The sequence below is a fragment of the Chanos chanos genome, chromosome 1, assembly GCF_902362185.1.
Source record: "Chanos chanos chromosome 1, fChaCha1.1, whole genome shotgun sequence".
Classification (NCBI taxonomy): domain Eukaryota; kingdom Metazoa; phylum Chordata; class Actinopteri; order Gonorynchiformes; family Chanidae; genus Chanos; species Chanos chanos.
The window spans coordinates 14,827,116-14,850,791 of record NC_044495.1 but is presented as its reverse complement, the minus strand read 5'-3'; the positions used below and the strand labels follow the sequence as shown (position 1 = coordinate 14,850,791).

The 23,676-nt window shown below is 38.4% G+C and overlaps 1 protein-coding gene across 1 annotated transcript; it reads left to right on the top strand.

Moving 5' to 3' along the window:
• Positions 1 to 9,331: 9,331 nt before the first annotated feature.
• LOC115804769 (CD109 antigen-like) lies at positions 9,332 to 23,470 on the top strand. The gene is made up of 12 exons (XM_030765300.1): positions 9,332 to 9,412; positions 14,606 to 14,719; positions 14,970 to 15,176; positions 15,418 to 15,559; positions 16,149 to 16,325; positions 16,613 to 16,694; positions 16,815 to 17,043; positions 18,143 to 18,314; positions 19,725 to 19,915; positions 20,563 to 20,718; positions 20,884 to 20,949; positions 23,456 to 23,470. Exons 1-12 carry the CDS (start codon positions 9,332 to 9,334, stop codon positions 23,468 to 23,470), a joined length of 1,632 nt encoding a protein of 543 aa, XP_030621160.1.
• The last annotated feature ends 206 nt before the right edge of the window (positions 23,471 to 23,676 follow it).

Here is a 23,676-nt window from a genome sequence, read left to right as displayed (position 1 = left end):
ACCCGAAACTGTCGCACAGCTATTGTCCTTCCATGATGGAAAACCGTTCCATCAGTCCACTTTTTGTTCAAAAGAGAAACATATTGAGTGGACTGGGATCATTGCTAGCATAGAGAGTTGTAGTTGGTTGATCCTTTCATTCAAATTACACAACAGCAGTGTATCAGAAGCTCAAGGTAGCTTTCTACCCTAACTCTTTTCTGGAATCCAGCTTCACAGCCAGTTAGTATAATAAGCTAAAACATATCAGTCAGCCATTTACACTCAGCCAGGCACTGGCTGAAAATTGAGCCCAAGATATCATTAGGGAGAAATTCACTATGTGTGAACAGTGAGAGTTTGCTCTTTTTGCAGGTACTTTAGAGTCCAAAATATCTAAATAGCCCATAGCATTCCCCTGTAATGGGTATGCAATGAAACTCACACACCAAACTTCCCAGTGTTAAATTACTTTTGAGAATATTTGAGTTGTATCAGAGCATCTTAAGAGTGTATTTAAAATGAGGGTTAGAGAGGCTTTGAAAACAGCAGAAGAATTGTTGCAGTATAAGTGATCCTGGAATATAAAACAAATCTGAGATGAAATTTAGAAAATTCAGAGAAATTCTACGCTCATACATTTGTTGTGCAAATGTGCACTGAAAAAAAAAATCAGCATTAACAGAACTAAAAAGTAAGACCAACATCTGCCTCCTCTCATCCTTTACAGACGTTCATTATGGAAGATGATTCATGTTTTCATATTCTAAACTGAGTGAAGTTACACAATGCGCGGTGCTTTCTATCACGTCCCCCAATTATAGTCAAAAGGGGCATAACCTGATTCAGGCAGTCCACGATCAACCAAGTCTTTGTTAATTATTTCAAGTGTGCTCAAGTTTAGCTACAACAAAAGCATTATGTCCAGCTGATCAATATGAATGAAGTGGGAAAAAGAGAAATATGCAGACCCTCTCATCCAACTGTGACACCATTCATCAGTCCCAACTAAGCCAGGCAGGACCAATTGTCAGCCTGGTTTGGCATTTCAGAAGCATCTGGTGTTTGATATATGTGATTATATGTCTCTAATTATTTATTTACACAAACATTTTGTTGTTTTAAGTGTGTGTGTGTGTGTGTGTGTGTGCACATGTGTGTGTGTGTGTGTGTGAGTGTGTGAGTATGTGTGTGTGTATGTGTCGGGGGGGGGGGGGGACGGAGGAAGAGAGAGACAGAGGAACAGAGAGAGAGAAAGAGAAAGAGGAAGAGAGAGAGAGAGAGAGATTAGGTTGATTGGGCCAATTGTCTTAAACCACTGATCTTATTTTTTATTCCATTTAATTTGATTTCTTTATCAGTGACTTTGTTTATCTGGCACATATGCACATTGGGAAAAAATGCATTTTAGATGCTGAAATCTGATGCAGTGTGCCAGATATAGCATGGAGCTAATCAGCTCTTCATTGTCTTCTTCCCTGGGGCAGTTTGCAGACAAACACCCAACACTCATATATGGACCCTAAGCCAAATAATTCATTATACTTAAAAGAGTGCCTGCATGATTTTGCCCTTTGAATATAATAATCTGAAGTGTGTACAAGAGTCACAGAGCCACTGTTAATCAGAGCTCAGTATCTTTTGTTTTTTAAACCATTGTTCAATCAAATTCAGTAAAAAATACAGTTTTTTTTGGGGGGGGGGGGCGGTCTTTTTTTGTTTGTTTTATTTCATTGTAGAGGAGTGAGGAGAGCTCCAAAGACCTTTTTGACATAACAGGCCACAAGTCACAAAGTAAATGTAATTTAACCAGCTTTGGTTTAAACTGTATTATTTTGGGCCTGCTCTATTCCATGCCTATGATTTACCATAGGAGAATACAGAACACAGAGGAATTCTCCAAACAAACTCTCCACACACCCATCTGCAGTTGGACTGTGGAGCCAAAAGCCCTGTGTTTGGAGCTCCACCGGCTCTCAGTTTTAATCACTGAAAGACATTTTGTAAGCCTGAATGGAGCTCCAGGGCGGTGTGCAAAGGGACGTAAACAGTAATCGGATCTTGTGTTGACAGAGAGAGAGCCAGGTGCTCAGACTCATGCATGTGAGAATGCAACACACATGCGTCCTGTGTGATACTGAGAGTGGAATACAGCATGGAGAAAGGCAACCACTTCTCTATTGTTCTTTTCTGTGATGCCATTTACAAATTTGGCTTGTTGGAAAAGTTCTTTTTTAAGCATATTTAATGGATCGTCTCGGAGAATACTTTCAACACATGTAAAATGGCCAAAACATTTAGTGGAGAAACTACCAAACAACCTAGACATGTGACAGATAAACAAACAGTGAGACAAAATGTTTCGTGCTTCGGCTGTGATGCCATGGTAGAGGTGTCTCATGTTAGAAAAAATTTAACTCTGGAACAATGTCTTTATTTGAAAAGTATATCAAAATCCAGAATCCACAGACTGAAAATGTGAGTATATTTTTGCTTCCCGTGTCAAAAATATGCTTTATGGTGACCGATCTGTGGTTTAGAATTCAGGTTGCCCTTTAAAAAAACCCAAGAAGACTGTTAAACCACGTGACCTGTAGTTCCATACTACAGTAGTAATTCCAGTCAGCTGGAACAGCAAAAAGCCAGCCTCCAACTGGTCTTTCAAATTGCTACACATATCCGTTTCAATCCCCTTTCTTCTCTCTCTTAATATCTCTCTCCCTGCAATTGCACTGACCTAATAAAGCTTTACAGGCTGAAACACAGCATCTGCCACTTTCTGATTGGTGCAGGGACTCACCTGTTCCACGCGAGCCATGGAGCGGTAAATATGCCCAAGTCCTCACTTGTTTGAGGGCCCATCTGGCACGTCACATTAAAAGAGCCTGTTTAAACAATAGGACCCAGGCACAGAAAGGGCAGATCACATGGATGCGTCCAATAAAAACAAACCGTGCGTGACATTTACCTCCCTGTGCTCGCCTGAGCAGAGATACACACAGGTTGCTTACTGTTAACACTCACTGGCAATAAAAAAGACAATTTCAGAAGGTACAGCCCAGCTTGTGAAAAATACGTTTTGCTTTTTTCTACCTAGTAATGTCACGGCGTTGTAAAGGATGATATGGGGGAATATGGAGTGAATGCACAAAGGGAAATTATTTATGATTTATGTATAGAAAGATGGCATCAGTGAAACAGTAAATGCCAAACTGGTCTTTTAGGCTGAACTCACTGCTATGGTTCTCATGGGGTTCCTATGGCAAAAGGTTAGGGATGGCTTTTCCATAGCGTTTGGAGCTCAGGAGTCTTTGGGCTCCAGGAGTGCAGTCTGTGGGAGACACTGCCCTCTTGTGGATTTAGAAACATGGTCCTGGACTCAGATGCATAAATACCACTAAGGCTAAAATATAACAGAGAAGCAACAATAGATTTACAGGACATGTTCCACCACATACAGGGTCGTCTCACTGTCAGTATTTAATTAACTGTCACCATCTTCGTACCTGTATGATTTTGTCTGAGTTGTATTCCTTTTTTTCAGGCCTTATTAGTTTCATATATCTATAAGAATATAAAGATGCGTATAAAGGCGTTTGGTCACCCAATTCAGAGTCCTCTCAGCAATTCAGTCCCTTTTCTGAAACAAGTTTGTTTGCCAGTTGATGAAGACACTGGCCTTTCCCACACATTTATGGTGGTCACTCTGTATTAGTGGTACATTGCAGCTGTGGCTGTGTCCAGATGGCTATACAGAAACATTTGTTAAATCTGATAAAATTGAAAGGGTGTGTCTTGGGGGGTGGGGTGGGGGGGTTAAAATGTTGTTTTCTAACGAACAAGCCTCTTGAAAGCAAGCAATGAGCTGTCTACAGCTGCTTGCACTAATGAAGATAATTAGCAGAGTAATTACATTACTGTCTCTGAGGGAGTGGGAGGGGAAAGCATGAGACTGGATTTTCAGGGTTTTTTTTTTTTTTTTCGGTCCACTGGAGGAGGATTTTCCCCCAGAGAAGATATTCTTTATGAGTTAATCAAAACAGATATCCATTACACTGCATTAGAATTCCTCTGCCCAGTGAAGTTATATTTCATATATATCATATTGGTGTATATATATATACACCATATATATATATATATATGTATATTCATCTACCATCTCAGTCATTATGCCCGTCATTGTTCTTCTCTCTTTTTCTCTTTGAGTCTCTCCATCTCACTTTCACGTTAATGCATTTAAGTCTAATAACCACTCTATCTGATTCAAGTTGGAACAAGTTAATTAACAAAACAGGAAGTCTCCATTCTGTGAGCTTATGCAATATTACACCACTATCATCATATTAATGGGAGAACCATTGGAGAGAGAGAGAGAGAGAGAGAGAGAGAGAGATGTAATCTCTAATCAGCACTAGGCTGAGCAGACACTGGGTTAATGTGAGTTGGGACTGTAAAGGGGTTTGGAGATCCGGCAGACGCTTCATCGTGGAGAGAGAAGGATTAACATACTCAAGGAGACAAGATAAAGGATAACATCATGCCTGGAGACCTCTCTCTCGCTCTCTCTCTGATTCACTCTTGCTCTTTCTCAATTCAGTTTCAACAAAACTCAAAAGGATTTACTGGCACAGCAAAGCAAATGTCATGTTATCAAATTAGAGGCTTCATTTACTATGAATGTCATGTGCATGTCTAAAATTAATTCAATGCATAAATTGTAATTCTAATTGCTGACCAAGATTCTACATAGTTGAATAAATATGGATAAACTGATTAGGATTATTGGACTGTTACATCTAATTAGCTTTCTGACGATATCTTGGTGTATATACGAGTAGGCAGGCTGAACATAGAAGCTTATTTATAAAAGAATTAGATATTTTATTTATCATTTAAAGGAAGAGCTTTGAATGATGTTACCGGAATATTGTTTATGTGTATATTTTGTTAGAATATTTTAGGCTTTTTATTGAAGCCTAAAACAAGGATGAAAGAGCCATTGATTGGCTGTAGGTTTATAAACAGGTTTGCTGACTGAAGCTCTCAAATGTTATAGAAGCATGTTATAAGATGTTGGCTAGTCCCGATCCAGTAGGTTATTCTTGATTTAATGGACACCATAAGTATACCACAAACCTTTCAGTTTGAAAGAAACAATTGAAAGAGACAAGGTTTGTTTTTTCTACAGTTCAACTCAATGTGCAAAATTACATCTCAACATATCCTGATTAACTGATCCAGCTATTCATGTTTCCTAAGACAGCAGTCAACATATTTAAATCAGTTTTTAACAACACTACACTGTCTTCTGGTTAAAGACAAAAAGTGGGAATTTTTTTTTTCTTTAGATCTGAACAAGGAAGTTAATTTGATCTGTCTGGGGCTTATACAAGACTCAGGTGCTGTGAGGCACGAGTAAGGCGGAGTTTTCTGGAAGACTGCGGAGTGGTTTATATTCACTAACACAGCCGTGCTGGGCCAGCTTGAGTACCATGAAGCGGGTTCACTTCATCCTTGTTTTATTTTTTGTGATTACATTTATTAATGCTCAGGATGCTCCAAGGTAACACAATTTTCTGTTTGAATGTGTGTGTGTGTGTGTGTGTGTGTATGTGCGTGCGTGTGTACGTGTGTGTGTGTGTGTGCGTGTGTGTGCATGTGTGTGTGTTTGCCAGGCTGTTTTTTTTCTAGATTTATGAAGTCTGTAATAGATTCCTTGCTTGAATGTGTTATGTGCTTCAGTAGTGAACTTCGTAATGACTCCATTGTGATTCTCTGACCTGATCAATGTTTTGTTCTTTCTCTTTGTTTTTTCTCCCTTACTTTTTTCATCTCTCTCTCTTGTACATAGCCCCTCTTATCTTATCTCAGTAGCCCATGTTGTATACATGGGGATGGGCACATCTCTCTCTGTCTCTGTCCTCATAAATTCTTCTCTTTCTGTCATAGCTGAGCTGTTTAAAGGCCAAACCAAATTAGTTCAAACAGAGGGAACATTTTCTGGAGGTAACAGTTTCCCTTTATTTGTTGTTTTCCAGTTTACACTGTTCAGGCCATTGATGTTTACCGCCATATTATGTAACATGCATTTAATAATTGCAGTTTGAGGTTCTGATTAGTGAGTAAGGATAATTACAGATAATTCAGAAATGATTAACTTACACTAGTGATAAATTAGGGGAAGAAGTATGACTGAGAATATCAGAATGTTAGCCACTGAAATCCATAGCCAAGATGTTCCAGTGACAATATTTGGTTTAGAAAATGTCATTTGTACCTGAGAAACAGCCATATGTGTCCAATATTGCCACTTTCATTGTCTCACAGTACAGTGCCAAATTTGCTAAGTGATAACATTGGATTTGAACATTTAAAAGAGAGAGAGAGAGAGAGAGAGAGAGAGAGAGAGAGAATAACATCAGTAAACAGCCAAATTCTTCTGTGTTCAAAGGTATGACTGGACAACTAGAGCTTCCACCAGTAAGTCCCTTAATCTTCATTCAGTTTCCTCAAACTGAGCAATGCATCATGTTAGTTTTAAGAGTATAAACACATACTAAGAAAAAAGAAAAAAAGGATAAAGACAGTAAACTCCAGAGACAAGCACCATTTCAGCTTAATAATCCCTTTTTGACAACAACAAAATCTACCTCTGCAGTTTTCACAGGCACTGGTCAAAACTATACCCAGCAATCATTCTGTGTAAGTGCTCAGTTTCAACGAGAGATCATGCCTCTATCCATCTTTCCCAAAGGTTTATGACATTCCCAGAGACCACAAACAGGAATGTCAGCTGGTAATGAGAGGATACCTGTCAGGAGGAATGCTAGTGTTCAGTAACACCACAGCTCTGACCGTTCAAGACAAGAGCTTCTCAGTGCATATCCAAACAGACAAATCCAGATACACGCCCGGGCACACAGTGAACATCACAGTTCTCTCTGTAGACTTAGACGGCAGGTTTCACAGAGGCGCAATAGACTTGGCCATCAGGGTGAGTTCTGTGTGTGTGTGTGTGTGTGTGTCTCCTTATAGATTTAACATTGAAACACTATGTTGAACCTCTTTTCTCCTGCTCCTTTTTGACCCCATAAAATCAGAATCCTGAGGGAGCAGTTGTGCAGAAGTGGGAGTCCCTGGAAAGCATGGGAGTCATGTCAAAAGAGTTTCAGCTCTCCCCAGTCACTGTTCTTGGCTTATGGGAAGTAGAGGCTGTTATGAATGTAAGATCAGATACATCTCTTTTTAAGTCAGACATCATTATACACTGATTCACTGATTTTTAAAATTTTTTTGTTGTTGTTAAATATTGTAACCATAAAAAACAAACACATATTTCAGAAACATATGTGCCACTTCTGTGGAATACAAAGTGCAGATCTTGAAGAATAGCAGCTGTGCTGCACACCTGTGCAGCATATTTGAATCAGCATATCTTCCAATGTAGGCAATGTCAACCATTTTTGAGATATTTATTTCACTGATTTTCTGTTATATCCACAGGGGTTAAAAAGCATAAAAGAGTTCATTATTGGTCAGTGCGGTAAGTTGTTATCACATGAGTCTATGACCTTATAAACTGCCACCTTGTGAACCTCTGGGAGCTGCCAAAGTTGAAAACAGTTGTACCCTTTGGCTGTTTTCCTTGTGTTTGGCACAATAGGTGTAAATATAGAAAGTTCTTGTCTTCCATGAGGACAATGAGGATTAAATAGACATGATATGAGTCTACTGAGGCTTTAGATAGATTAATTTCATCCATTATTCATCAGGGAAACTCACCAGCCATTGCTGGTTGTTGTTGTAGGAGAGCCAGAGTTTGAGGTGACAGTGGAGATGCCCTGTGATGTCTTTTTAGGGAAACATATCGCAGGAACTGTCACTGCTCAGTGAGTATCACAATCCAGTTCTCTCTGAACTCTTCACCTCTTCATTTTCCAAAACAATAATGTTCCAGGTGTTCTGTTAACAGCAGTCTGTTGGTATACTGAATCATCTCACTTTTGTACTCATATATTAGGTATGCAGCTATCACACATAAACTATGTTTTGTATAAATGTAAAGCAACGTTAGTAACACAAACATTATTTCAGGTATAGTAATGGCAAACCAGTTAGAGGAATGCTGACTACCATGGCAGTGCTCACATCAGATGAATGTAACTTCTCTAATCAGTCATGGATTACAAATCAAAGCCAAGGGGTAAGAGCTCCTCTCTGTAAACAGACAGACAGGCAGACAGACAGACAGACAAGATGAATATGAAGAAATCAGTTGTGAAAAACTAGGATGATTAAAATGAGGTGGCCTTATTATGGGTAATGCAGAATTTATGCAAACACTTCTGTGTGAATGGTGTATAGAATTTGTTCATTTGTCAAAATTTATAAAGCTTGGTATCATTATTACTCAATTATAGGCAATTTTTTTTTGTAGATAAATGGGTCTACTGAGTTTTTCTTCAGTGGAGATGAACTTCCTGGATTAGATCATTTTCAGTCAACAGGACCAGATGGTTCAGCTCATTATGGAGTGAAAAGCCTCGTCCTCTGTATCACAGCTCGTGTAACAGATATTTCAACAGGTATGTGAATCGAAAGAATGATTCATGATTTTACACACGCATCCATATTTCGCTTTTTATTTATGTGGATTTATATATTTTTTGTTTTTGTATTTCCAAAACAGATGTTATTAGGTCCTAAGCAATAGAGTAATAAATGGTAGAACAATAAAAATAGTCATGTGTAATTCTGTTCAGTGATGTAGAATACGACACTAAGGATAGTCATATGTGATTCAGTTCACTGATACAGAAAAGGGAAATGAGATTAATTATTCTTTTCATTGATAGAGAGACAAGACATAAAGAGAATGAGTCACATGGAAGTCTCTTTTTACAGGATACCAGAACAGCAAAACGGTGACAGTCTATGCAGCCACACATCTGTATCAGCTCACTTTCAGCAACCATCCTAACACGCTGAAACCATCTCTGAACTTCTCCTCACAAGTCAGTATTTTGCTGAATGCTTATGTGTTAGTGTTTCTTCATACACAAAGTCAACAAATACTCTTGGACAGAAATAAATAATAAAATCCCTTCATTTTCATCCCCCATGTGCCACTCACCAACTAACCTCACCATCCTGAACTATTCCCATTCAGCTGAAAATATCCAGAATTGACAAATGCCCACTGACATCAGTGGATAGGAGGAACAGTATTCAAATAACAGTCACTCAACTGAAGTCTGGAGCCCAACAATACGAGGACTTTAATTCCTTTAGCAACAATACTTTAGATAGTCAACAAAATAGGAAGACAGTTAACAAAGTCACCCAAACCATGACACTGCCTGTGCCTGAGGACGGGAACATCCACCTCAGCTTCAGGGTCCAGGATCATGTGGACAAGCTGATTATCAAGGTAAATGCCAGAGATCATGGATATTCTATATGTCACAGGTATCTTATGACATAACTATATGACAGTCTGACAGTTTCACCTCTTTCTTAAGGCCATATGAGCTTATAGAGAACCTCTCTGACATCCTCAGTAATGGAAGACATACAAAGATACCCAATGTCACCATAGCCTCTAGTGACCTATTTTTCATTTTATTTTAAACAGTCATCTAAGAGACTGGAGCAGGGTCTCTGACACTGCATTAATTGGGACAGTATCTAATTTCTCTGATGATGAATTTCTCCACCAAAGAAATGAGTTGATAAATATTAGTTCTGGGCCTTTCTCTGAGTCTTTACTGGGGCCAATTCATTTCTCTCACTATAAAGTTTAAACTGGAGAGCTGAGGCTGACAGTTCAAGAGCATTTGAGTACTGTGGTGATACTAAACATTCTGTTTCCTTAACTTTGATCACTTAAAAAAGATGTAAAATAAAAAAAAAAAAAAAAAAAAAAAAAAGCAAATATGTTTTCAGCAGGACACCCTGACCAAATATTAGTCATGCTAGCCAGAGCGTTCCTCATATTTCAAGTAAGAATGACCCAACATTCTGATGGAATCTGTAGGCTGAATTCATATCTGCAAACGGGACTCTGGAGGTGCTAAGGACACACACTTCCTCCTCTGGTACATACATCCAGATCAGTCCTGTCAGCCAACCTGCACAGGTAACCTTCCTCGTTACATTGCCGCATTACTGCACAATACTCTTTTAAGGCATTACTTACAGTCACATCACATGGTTCTTATGTTCCTCTGTATTTGGAGTAACACAGTCAGTCGTTAAGTGGCTATTCTTATTAAAATATTACAGGTTGGAATCCCAATTCAGTTTGTCATTGAAAGCACATTCTCATTCAGTCGTCTCCACTTTGTGGTAGGTATTCTACTTGACTTGTGAAATCATACTGGAAATGTTGCATGTGAAACTTTTTAGATTGACTGATATGCCTCTAGCTAATTATGTGTCTTAACAATCTATAGCATGTGACACAAATTCTCATATCTCTCTCTCTCTCACTCTATCTCTCTCTCTCTCTCTGTGGTGACCTGTGGTGTTTTTTCATTAAAAGGTGACATCCAGAGGACAGGTGCTGGATGCAGGTCAGGTGACCTTGGGTTCCCTGTCCCTGATCCCCTCACAGTTGTGGGCTCCTCAGAGCTGCCTGTTTGTATTCTGTGTTCTCCAAAATGGAGAAATCATTAGCGATGCCACAACCATCACTGTCTACAGAGAAAATGTGAAGTATTTACATGACAGTTTTTGTGTTTTGTGTCTCTCTCTTAGCTGCAGTGATTTGGTCTCATGCTCTGGCTTATTCATTAATTGCTAAACTGACATTTGCAGAAACTGTCTTTTGTGATATTTTTGGATACTCCTCAATCTCGTTGTATACGCCTGCCTATGATATGAATCCAGCTCAAAAGACTGCAACAGTATTGTAGTGGTAGGGGAGACTGGCAAATATTTAGACTGTCAGTTTGATTTCCAAGCATTATGGCTCTGTGTCTGAGTAAAACACTGAATCCCAAAATCACTCCAGTGATGTGTGACCAATAATATCGGGGTACACTACACCGATAAAATATTTAGATAAATGAATTTATGTTAACGATGATCCTATACACTCTAAAGGTTTCTATAAGCTGGAGACATAAGACAAGAGCGATGGACCATGTCTCTCTTCATAACTCAGAATCAAAATCTGGATCAATGGTTGGAGCTGAAATGGCAAACAATGGTTTTCCTGGTCCTGAGAGTATTGTTCACTTCACAGAAAATGAGGTGGGAACTCCTGACCAATCTTAATGAGAGCATAATATGTAAGAATGTTACTTTAGGGCAAGTACTGTTCAAAGCCTATTTCCATGTCATGAATACTGAACGATTTCATTTTCCCAAATTGTAAACTAAAGTATCAAATATTCAATGGCACTCCATATGTTATTGTCCTGTGCTCCTGGGCTCTGACAGTGTTAGTGAGGCAACCTAAAGGATTTGTGTGCTGTTGTTTTGAAGACAGTGACACCATTTCACGTGCTACTTCTCATGTTGAAGAATTGTTTATAGAAAGTCATAATCCTATCAGCAGATCTTCAGTGAGTCAGAACTGGAGAGTGGACCGACTGGTTGTAATCGACCCAGAACTCTTTTGTTTTGATATAATCTTGCTGTCCCTTAAAGGCTGTAACACTAGCATTGGGGATTGGGTGCTGAATGTTTTTTTTTTTTCTTTTTTCTTTTTCTTTTTTTTTTTTGAGTTTAGCACAGTTTCCCTCAAAGTTTCACTGTATGACATGTTATAGCCCGCAGTGATATGGTGTAGATCCCAATAAGGCACCCAGTGTCCCAATGAACAGACTTTATTACAGAAAACCTAAATATTTGTGTTGTGTCATATGGCTGATTCAACCTGTATAATTTCCAATGATCTTGAAAATATCTTGGAGTTTGAGCACTATATGAATAATCAGAAACATATTTCCTACAGTTATTGTACTCATGCCAGTTCTTAGATTATGTGGCTAGCACACCACTCAACCTAAATGACTAAAATTAATTACATTACATTAGATTGCATTACAAGTATACCGGAATGAGAGGATTGTATATCTTTCCACCTCCAGATATGCAATCTCATTTTGCTGACAGATGCCAAAATACAGCAGCAGATGGTAGTTGCCAGGACAAACAAGACATGTGAGTGATGGGAAAATTCTTCATACTAATCCTCTTTTCAGCTCACTTGTATTAATTCCTCAATGTGGTGAATGCAAAATGCCAAAAAAAAAAGAAAAAAAAAAAGAAAAAAAAAAAACCAAGAAATATATAGCTGAATTATGGAACACCTAAAAATCATTAAATAATCAATAACAATATTGTAGAATTAAGCACTCAGGGACATCATTCATAAAAGATGAGTGAAATTTTACCCAAAATAGTGGAGTAAACTTATGAAGCTCATATGTGCATTAAATGTTAATAAACATTTAAAAAAAAAAAAAAAAAGCAAAGTCCCTCGAGAATGCCGCAAATGTCAAAAATGTATAGGTTTGGTAAAGGTTTGGTAAAGGTTTTGTCTATAGATACAGTATATGCACATTTTTACTCCAAATACAGAATTGCTAAATACCCCCTTTTAATAAATTCAGTGAATAAGGTCCCTAGATGCCACACCAATTTGACATAAGGGTTTGCGTGTCTGGGTGAGGTGCCCCTCTGTTGGTGGTTGTGGGTATTACATATGTCCATGGTGTTGTATGGGAAGCCTGGGGAGTGGAGTTTTGGCCCTTTTCAGTTCTCAGAAAAAGACAAACTTATACACCTCCTTTAGCCTTTCCCTCTACGGGAATAACATTAGAAACCAGATGTTTCACTGCATGTCCTGGTTCAGTCACACAAATTCAATGAAATATTTTTAAGAACTTCTCTTAAAGGGCACAACTGCAAATCTGTGGACTCTGGTTGTTGAAATTGCCCAGAATGCAACCATTCATGATTTCCATTTTAGCTTAGCAAAAATATTGCATAAAAAGCTGTCCACAAGGGTAAAAGAATCTAACATTTTTTAATACAATGTCTCACAGAATTTTTGAATTAGGCTATGTATTTAGTAATGCTGCTTGATAAGACCACATTTCCAAGAGCAAATGCTGTTCATTTCAAAAGCTAATGCTCAGTTCTGTCTCTGTCCGCTCTGGCCAGCAAGCAGGTGTAATGGATGTGTATGTCTGGAATGCTTAGATTGATAGGTGCATATTTCTAGTGAATAGGAGTGGGGTTCAAGTTTAACTTTCAAGACCTCTGGTGTGTCATACTGTTCAGATGCTTGAATTTGTATGGTCAGATTACTTGGTTACTTGGCCTAATGCTCAGTATCCAACAGTGAAGAGAGATGAAACTGCAGTGGAGAAATGGAAGTCGAGAAAGAGGAGAGAAATCTTGGAAACTAGCCTCCCACCGGACACAAGCCTGAGGTGAGGTGCAGGTCACATCAGTCAGTTTAACAAATGATCTCATGATTCAAATGTAAAATTCATTTTGTTCCACCTATAATTGCACAGTCCAGGGAACTTCTGTGTTTTCTTTATTTTTTTCACAGCAGTAATTCAACAGTGTTTGGAGATACTCGGACAGTTCCTGACTTAACCACATCCAGACAAACTTCAGCTTTTGTTACGTCAAGCGCATTGGGTTTGGATCACATCACTAAATCTGAGAATGTATGTTCAGACCTCTTGACATTTACACCAACCATCTAAAACTATCAAAACAGAACTAACAGTAACACAGGGAAGTCAGACTCAGAGTAAATCTCAACTTTGTGTTGTTACCTTCAAAGGCCTTGTCCGGGAGGTAGCAGACATGTCTAACCCTCCTTTCTTTAATCACTGCCTCACACTGTACTTTTTATAACTTTAAGCACTGCCACATTAAGCCATTAAGCCTTTCCTTCCCTTTAGAAGTCTCCGTGGCACTCTAGGACTCCATTCTATACTTCCAGTCCATAAGTTCATATGTAGAGCTTGAGAGAATCAGCCAAGTGAATGCACCAGTTTTTGAGGGTTCATCTTAAAACTGCAGACACTGTCAACACCAATAGCCCTGAGCCTCGAATCATCCCACCATGCTATGTATCACTCTGTGGATTATTAATGCTAGCTCCTAAATTACATGATGAGAGGATGTGTTTCTGAACTACACATGAACCAGCTGCAGTTTTAACTTATGTCAGAGATACACAAGATCAAAGATTTCCTTATTTTCAGTGCCCAACAAGATAGCTGGTAAAATAGGTACCATTCAAAGGTAGAAACATCAGTACATATGGCCGTAATTCTAAAAATGATAGTGAAATATCTTGTGTATGTAAGTATGATACATAATTATGTAATATAATAAAAGCTAACCCATTACCTGTACAGCCTTTGAAAAAATAATGTGCGGTTTAATAACCCACTGGAGTACCTTCAGGGGTTCTTTGAAGAATTCTTTTTAATCAGGAACTGTTCTAATACAGCCTTAAGCTCTTTTATAAATCCTTTATTCTTTGTCCTTTTGAGTCCTTCTAGGTAACTTTCTTACTTATGAAGGTTCTTTGAATGACCTTGGGTAACAAACAATATTTTTAGTTTGTTTATTGTGCATTCAGCAGACCATGATGAAGGCTATCTCCTTGTCTCTGGAGCTCCCTACATGCATAATACTTGGAGAAGAAATTGTTCTGGAGATTGTCCTTTTCAACAATCTGCAACAAGACATGGAGGTGAGTTTGTCAAGCGTGGATTCCCTCACAATCACAATAACACTAATTGCTTTAAAAGAGTGATTAGACCATTCTGTCTTGCAATGTCAGAGTTCATGATCATTGGTCTTGGTTTCTAGTGCATGTCATGCTGTGTTTTGTAACTTTGTAATTTACTGTAATTGATTTAATCACACTAAATTATTGTTTTGCACCCAATCTGATTGCACTGACTACAGCTGACTAGATCCCAATTTTTCTCCTTATGTAGGTATTTGTGGTTCTGGAGCACAGTGAACTATTTGAATTTATAGTGGAAGACATTGACGTGAACAGTCGAACAGTGTTAGCTGGTGGTCAGAGCAGTGCCACTGTTCTCTTTCCCATAAGACCCATCACTGTCGGAGAGATTGCTGTATCAGTGGAGGCAACTGCCCTGGCAGGTTTTGATCAGTTTGTGGGAAAAATTCATGTAAAGGTATGTCACAATGGTTGGATCACATTTCAACAAACTCTGTGTGTTTCTGTGTATTTATATATACACAACCACACAAAGTTTATAGCTTATGTGCACACTGACAGGTGCATGGCAAAGCAGATTTTCTGTTTATTTGGATTATTTAGGTAATATGTTTCAGAATGTCTAAGTACTTTACATTATATAGTGGCAATGTAGGTTTATTCCTTATGCTCACAAGTTTCAATGGATTTTCTTGCAGCCAGAGGGCGTTGCACAGCTCATATCTCAGACTCTGTTTCTGGAAGTGCCGCCGACAGAACGCAGTCTGAGCAGACGAATACAGCTCTCTCTCCCAGCAGGCCTGGTGCCGGACAGTCAGAGAGCTCATGTGTCTGTGTTCGGTATGTGTGGCATCCATCTGGAAGGCTGTAAACTTCACTGTTTGAACAGTCTGCTCCAAAATAGCCCATGTGTTTATATCACAAAGGTTCAGACACACTCTGTAGCTCCTTATGATGCTGTACACTCTGCTGGCATCACAGACAGGCCAGAAGTCATCACTCTAAGAATGTTGGAAATTGAACGACGATAGGTTTTTTTTTTTTGGCTTTGCTGGTTTGTTGCAGTTTACTACAAACACACTTTAAACAGCTGCTTAATTGTCTATTTCCATCTGTGTTTGAATGATGTTCAAACACACGAGAGGTGTGTAGACAATTTGTCAAGGTGAGAAAACCCATTAAACACTTTCATGAGCATATTGGTGTGCATATTATAGGGATGTAATTGGCAGATCATCTAAACATTGGAGACAAGCATACACTGAGTGCTCAGTAATTAGCTCCCTCTTCCCCACACACATAATGCTTTTCATCTTGGTTTGAAATGTCAGCTGTTTCTGTACAAATAGAAAATGCTAGCTGTTGTTTGATTGCTTAAATGCCTAGACAAATTTATGGACTATTTTTTCCTGTTCGTGTTGCATGACAGGTGATATCCTGGGTCCATCCATCGCGGGCCTGGAGAATCTTGTTCAGATGCCCACTGGGTGTGGAGAACAGAACATGATCCATTTTGCTCCAAATGTTTATTTACTGAAGTACCTCTCTACCCTGTCACAGACGTATGAGGATCTTCAGAGAAAAGCCTTGGCATTCATAAGGGAAGGTTAGTGTGGTCACATTGCCTCAGATGGTGTTCACCTTCCACAAAAGTTTTGAATGTAGCTAATGTTAACTTGATATGGAGCAAAGTGAGCTGATGGCAGATGAACTAAGTCTTCACCCTGCTTTTCCAATCCTAGCAGGAGACACAGACTGGACACTTTTGAGAGTTAACACGTTTTATGCTGTGTTTTATAATGTTTTGATTAAAAAAACCCATAAATGAATACCACTATTAATCCACAAGATTTCCAATCACATGCTAAAAACAACCAGTGTGTCTCTGGGCAGGATATCAACGAGAGCTCTCTTATCTTAGAGAAGACGGCTCCTTCAGCGCCTTTGGAGAGAGAGACTCCTCTGGAAGCACATGGTATGCCAACAGCATTTTAACAGCAGCTTTTAAGAATTATAATTTGTCCAAAAAATTTTTGTACATGAATCGAGTAATTTCGCAAATTGTTTCTTTCTGCAACCATTTCCCTAATGACAGGTTAACAGCATTTGTTGTGAGATGTTTCCTGCAGGCCAGGCCATTCATGCAGATAGACCAGGGTGTGATCTCCAAGGCCATGTCCTGGTTGGTCAGTCAGCAAACCCCTCAGGGAAGTTTCACTGAACCAGGGACAGTGATCCACACTCAGTTACAGGGAGGGCTGAATGGAAATGTGTCACTCACTGCATATGTGCTCATTGCCCTCCTGGAGGATCAGTTCCACAAGGTCAGCAAACTTTACAATGTAAAACACAGAATGTTCACGTGTTCTTATCTTGGCACTTACACATGTTTAACATTCTCAGTCGGAAGAAAAAGAAAATCAGGCAGAACCTGGGGAAAATGGTAACAAATTTCTCTGATCTGGGATAAAGTTTGAGGATAGAAAATTGAGGGCAAAGTTATTTTTGATCAGGCTTTTGATCACTCAGAACGAGGGGTTGTTTTTAGCAAATGTCTTTAAGGGCAAATGCAAGAAAGAAAGAAAGAAAGAAAGAAAGAAAGAAAAAGTTTGTTGTGCTAATTTCTACATCTAGAACTCATGTGAAGTATTATATGACTGAAATTTCTCCCCATCACTGGAAACACTTCTCTCAGAAATGTTCTCTCTGGAAACAGAATGTACTGTCACGATAGTAAACTTGTTGGAAGTCCATTACTCAAGTTCACAAGAGTCTTAGTAATTATTATCTATATTCTCAAAGAGCCAAGGGTCTGCTCCTCAAGAGCACATAAATTCCTGAGGCAAATGTTCTGGAGGCTGTATAATGGGATTAGAAAAATAAAACATCTTTCTTCCCCCCAAAAAAGTGATAATGCATGACTAAAGTGTTTCAGTTGCTGGAACAAATAGCTGAAGCATGTTAGAAATAAAAAAAGTCCATAAATGATTTTAAATCTTAATCCTCGGTGGGTTATAAGGTTTTTTATAAAATGTACACTATTTTCATCAACGGACTGTCTTTGAAACGAGAAATGGAAAGGGTATTAACTCATCAGTTCTACATAAAATGATAATGGATGAAGGATTTTCATCCAGTGTTCCCTCTGTGCTTTTGTGAATACACTTGTAAAACCCCAGTCCTGTAGATCTGTGTTCACTGGTGTAAGCAGTGCATAGAGATAAGGGTACTTTACACTATAAATCTATTTGCTTGTACAGTATGGCCTCAACTTCATTAATTTTTGTATCTTACAGTGTAGCAAGAACCCTTCTTCAAACTCTTTGAATTCATTATTTAAGAGAACATACTTGAAATCACGTATACATTTGCACATCATGGAAGAGTGTCCACTCTCACTGTTTCACTGTCATCTTTTCTCAGGACATGTTTCAGGACAGCACATCTAAAGCGCAAGAGTTTTTAGAAGAGATGCTGTGGTCTGGGATCTCCAGTAACTACACTCTGTGTCTGGTGGCTTATGCTCTGTCTCTGGCTAACAGCCCCAGAGCACCAACTGCGCTCACAGAACTGAGGAGAGTAGCAGAGAGTACAGGTAATGGTGATTCAAAGCAGAGCTGTTGCATTTTTTTTTTTTTTTTTAGCTGTTGGAGTGCATACATTATATTGTAGAATGTAAAAAGGATGAGTGGAAATTATTTTAAAATTGAGGTAAAATGGATTCTTTTAATATGGTTACAATTTCCCCTCTGAAAATGAGGTTGGGATTATTATGACAAGCGAGACCTCCAAGCATATTAATTCTGTAACACACAGCTTCAAGTTTTGCAGTGTGTAGACTCCATTGTTGTGAATGTTCCAAATACTGGAAACATACGTCAATAGAAGAAAGCAAAAAAAAAAAGAGATGACAGTCACATGAATCATGAGTATTTACTGGCTCTCCCTCATGTGTTATCCTTGTGTCTGAAATAAAATTTTTAGTGTATTTTGAATGTATAAGGATAGCTTTACACCAGTTTGGATGGCCTTACTTCCTGTCTGGTCATGATGTCCGGTTCAGTTCATTTTTTTTTTAATTGGATTATTACCTGGTGGTACATTTACTCCTGGTCCTTGCAATCTTTCTTGAGAGCTGAATTTTCTCTCTGTCAAGAGAATAGAGCCTCTGACTGCCACAGAGTGACTCCACAGCTATTTACCTGTGCCTTTCTCTCAGACAGTGTCTGTTGACTTGCCTGAGAGGGCCTATTGAGTAAACGTAGTAGGAGGTAGAGATGTACCCGAATCCGAATACATTATTCGGGAAAGCACAAATAATCAAAAACAGATATTTCTTCTACCCGAAGTTGCTCGTTAGTATGTCGGAGTGGGAAACATGGTTGCATGTCTGTGCGTCAGCCATTATGTTTCTTCAGATCGATTCATATCATTGTGGATGGCCACAAGATAACAATGCCCATTCTGTTTGAAACATAGAACTTTGATTTCACTAACTAGACATTATTTATTTCAATTTACTACACATTATTGAAAAGTGATAGCTATATTCTGTGGTCGCCCCCTCCGAGTCAGGTGCGGAAGCTAGCGAGACAAAAAGCCTGGTGTGGCAGCTGGTTTACACCCGCAACCTGTAGTTTTTTGCTGTATGTATTAACTTCCTCCAAAAATAAGAAAAAGAAAGAAAGAAAGAGTCGAAAGTCCTTTCATTTATTACACGTTATTGAAAAGTGATCATTACATTCTGTAGGTGCCGTCCCCAAGTCAGCGCAAATTACTGTTGTAAAATAGTAATTCACGTTTCCTAGCGAACTGCATCAAGAATCACGAACGTAGCATAATTGGAATTTAAGATTATTCCCTTCAGTTGAAAGATATTCTTCTACCTTTATCGTACATAGCTTTTATTTCCAATGCAAAAAATGAATCTTTCGATTTATAAAACAAGGTACAGATATCAATGGTGCCTTTCAGTGACACGGTGTTATGATGTGATGATCTTTAGATGGTGTCATATCCTGGACTACTTCTGACTCTGATCTGGCAGACTCATGGCAGGCAGCGTCCACGAGCATTGAGATGGCCTCCTATGTGCTCCTTACTCTCTTCAAGCAGGCAAACATTGTAGAGGGCATTGCTTTGATGAAATGGCTCAGCAGACAGAGAAGTCATCTGGGTGGCTTTGGCTCCACACAGGTCAGAAAAAGACACAGATGAAGAGACCAAACAAGTGATATTGTAAGAAAGAAACGAATCTCATCTTTCATCGAAGATTAGTTTTCTAAACATGATAAAACACAAAGACCAAAGACAAGCAACAAAAATAACACAATGGCCATTGTTAACTTATCTTTTCATATCAGGGGTGTCACAATGAGCCGCCAAAAGATTTTAAACAATGGAAACCTTTTACTATGCCAGCCAAGAGAAAGTAACTTTGTATCGTGTCCCAAAGTTACAAGCAACAAAAGTTATCAGGAGAAATGTACTTGAGCAAAACAAGTATTATTCCCCTGGAGACGGTACCAGGTGTTGAAAGTTGTAAAATGGTTGATTCTTGACCAGATTCCCTAGGATAGCACTTAAGTACAAAGTAGATACATTTAATTTCTTTCCACTTCTGCATTTTATAAAAGCCATTATTAAATCATCAGTTTGTGAGTAATTGTAATAATGTATTTTGAGGTTATTAGGTATGCTTCCATCAATGGGTGTCAATTCCATGAAAACTGACACTAATAAGTCAACATTTTGTAAAACAGCAACAATATTTTGTTGGTGAATATTATCTTAAGTCGGTCTAAGGTTTGCATATAACTGTTCTCTTTTGTATCCATGTATAGGACACAGTCATAGCTCTCCAGGCTTTGTCTCTGTTTGCAGCCTTTAGTGGCTCACAAGCCATTAATCTCACCATTGGAGCCACTTTCACCACTTCCCACATTGAGGCAAACTTTACCATCAACTCCACTAACTACTTACTCCACCAAAGTCAGGAGGTATTTATCTTCCATTGTCCCAAAGTAATGTCACATTCAAGAAGGCTTTCTTTAATTGTCCCGTGAACTGATAGGAGGCCATGTTTATTGCTACGGTTTTGGTCATGTGTACTGAGGGTAGTTCATATACCATGCTTCGACAGAAATGTATTCCATATTTTTCAGGTGGAGACTGGAAAAGAAATATCTGTGGACATTTTTGTGGAGGGAAGAGGCTTCGCTCTGTTTCAGGTAATTGTTTAAATTACCTTATACATTTCTATGTTGACCAGCGCTAACGTTACAATTATTGCTAACCCATCAGCATGCTTCCGCTATCTACTCCCCTCAATATGATTTGAAATTCTGAGGTGAGCAGACAGATGGATTCAATTTGTTTGATGCATAAGTTATAAATACATTGTACTGTAACACAGTTAATACTGAATATGACAGTATGGAATATAACAAAATATCACATGAAGATTTATTACAGTCTGCGTTAATACATACTCACTTTTGGTAACTGAGCTAAACTTATCAGTTCCACTTTGAGGTTCTTGCATATACCTAAACAGACACTCAACTGGCTAACTTACCACTGGCAGTAGGTTGTTAACTAGTTTGTACATTTGTATTTTGTAATTTTAGTTCTCCAGTGGCATTTATTCCTACATGGAAATTAATAGCCCTCTGAGTCTGTTGTAACTCTTTGGAATGATAGGTTAAGCCATGATATATTTAACTGGATCAGCCATGTGGGATCCAGTTAAATTTTTCAGGGTTATCTGTTGCATATCGCAGCAAATGCGTGTCACTTACAGTTCCTCTGAAAAATGCTTCTTAACTTGTGAATTTGCAGCTGTAAGAAATATTTTTTGACATGGTTAACATTTGTTGCATGTCACTCTATATTTCTCCACCGGTCACCCACTATTAAGGGGCAGCAGCTAAGTGGAAAACAGTTTTCACATATCAGCCACAGTCATCTGGGAAGAATAGAACATTTTAGTTTTTTCCCAGTCTGCTGAAGACAGAGTTCTCTATCAAATTAGCATGAAATTTTTTCGGAGTTCCAGTTTGACAATTTTGCCTCATCTAAGCCAACTCTGAACATCTAGATCTCTGTCTTTCTCCCCTGGAGAACATTATCTCAGATATTGTGTTCAGGGCAGAATTAAGGCCTGGCATTTGCTCAAGCAAGCTGACCCTTCCTGTTTTGTGCCAATTTCTGAAAACAGTGTAGTTTCCTAAATTAAACAGCCTGGAGGAAACTTTATGCTCTACATCGCTATACATCTTGAGCCAATTACACTTAGTACTAAGTTCTTTTAGCCATTTCAACATTAATACATAGAAAGATTACGCAAGTGTTTTCAATTTCCCTTCTCATGAAACAATTCTCTATTGATAAACTGCTGTATTAAGATTTTTGTAATTGTCTTTTTGGCTAATGTGATATATTTGAACTTAATGTTGATTGTATTTCATATCTGACATTTGTTTGACTAGATCTTAGGATTCAACCTTAAGCAAATTTTTACCAGTTTAAATTATGATAAATTGTGTTTCAAATAAAAGATGAACATATTCTACAACGTGGAAGATTCAGTGCTATCAAATCAGCAGAATATGAGCACTGAAAAGGAATCCTTTGCTTTGGATGTTGAAGTACTGGAGAATGAAAGTGATCATGATCATCTGAACCTATCTATATGCACTGGGTGAGCTCTGATGTAAAACTTAGTACATCATTACTTAAATAATAACCAGTCATTTCATTTTAGAGCAATTACGTGTAGAGATATGATATTTAAGGAGCAATCTAATCTTATTTGTCTAAAAGACTGTTGGAGAACCGGAGGATCTCTCATACAGGAATGGTGTTGATGGATGTGGACATCCTCAGTGGTTTTAAACTGGCTGAGAAAGGAATAGAAACAGACTATTTTGTCAGAAAAGTGGAAGAGTCACAAAGGAAACTGTTCCTGTATCTCTCTTCAGTGAGTTTGTGTTCCACATGTAATAAAATCACACACAATAGTTTCAGCCAAATGTCAGCGCTCAGCTAATGAATTAACTATCTGCCATTGCATTTCATATGGATATTTAATCAGTTAAGTAACACATACATCATAGTTTTTTTTTTTATATGTGTCTTATCTTTTCAAATTTTGAATCCGTATACAAATTATGAATATATACTTTGCAGAGGTTTTCTTTTCTATGACTTTTTATGCTTTCAAACTATCTGCAGTTGTCCACAAGAGGAAGGTGCATTTATATCCCATTGGTGAGAAACCTAAAAGTGGCACATACTCAACAAGCTATGGTTCAAGTGTTTGACTACTACGAGCCTCGTAAGCATCCTCTAATCCAACACTCTTCACTCCAATCTTGGGTACCCACAAAGCTGCACAGTTTTGCTTTAGCTCAGCACTATCATACCTGATAAACATATCTATTGATTGCTTAGCCCTACTGCCTGTGCTTAAACTGAGCATTAACCAAAATGTTCAGGTCCTTCCTTGAAACAAAATGAAGCAATAAGCTGAATTTGCCATATAAGCCAGCTGAGGGGAAAAAAACCCCTCTTAAATAGAGGAAAAAACAGTATAATGTTCTGCTTGAATTTTATTAAGCATTCAGCTGATTTCAGAAGTCCATATTATATTATTTCCGGGAGTTGTAAATGAAACTCCAGCTGAATTGTTTTGTGTCTTTGAACTGAGAGCCCAATTCTATATGTTCTTCACAGGGCGAAGGGCAGTGAGAACTTACTACTCAGCTGTCATGCAAAACATCAGTTCAAAGACCTTCTGTGGAGATGGATGGAGACTTTGTAAGGAAGAAAATATAACAAGTTACTCCACAGCTATTCATTCAGGAAACAGTGCCATCTGTGGGTTTGCCTATCTGTTTTTAACAGCACTTGCATGGATCATTTAATTATGTCAAGCTTCACTCAGAGTACATTTT

What these genes read in the sequence shown, in the direction of transcription:
- LOC115804769 (XM_030765300.1), top strand. Translation starts at nt 9,332, where the DNA reads ATGACACTGCCTGTGCCTGAGGACGGGAACATCCACCTCAGCTTCAGG. An exon ending in ATCTGCAACAAGACATGGAG is followed by an intron (nt 14,720 to 14,969) that starts GTGAGTTTGTCA and finishes CTCCTTATGTAG; the next exon opens with GTATTTGTGGTTCTGGAGCA. An exon ending in GAGAGTAGCAGAGAGTACAG is followed by an intron (nt 18,315 to 19,724) that starts GTAATGGTGATT and finishes GATGATCTTTAG; the next exon opens with ATGGTGTCATATCCTGGACT.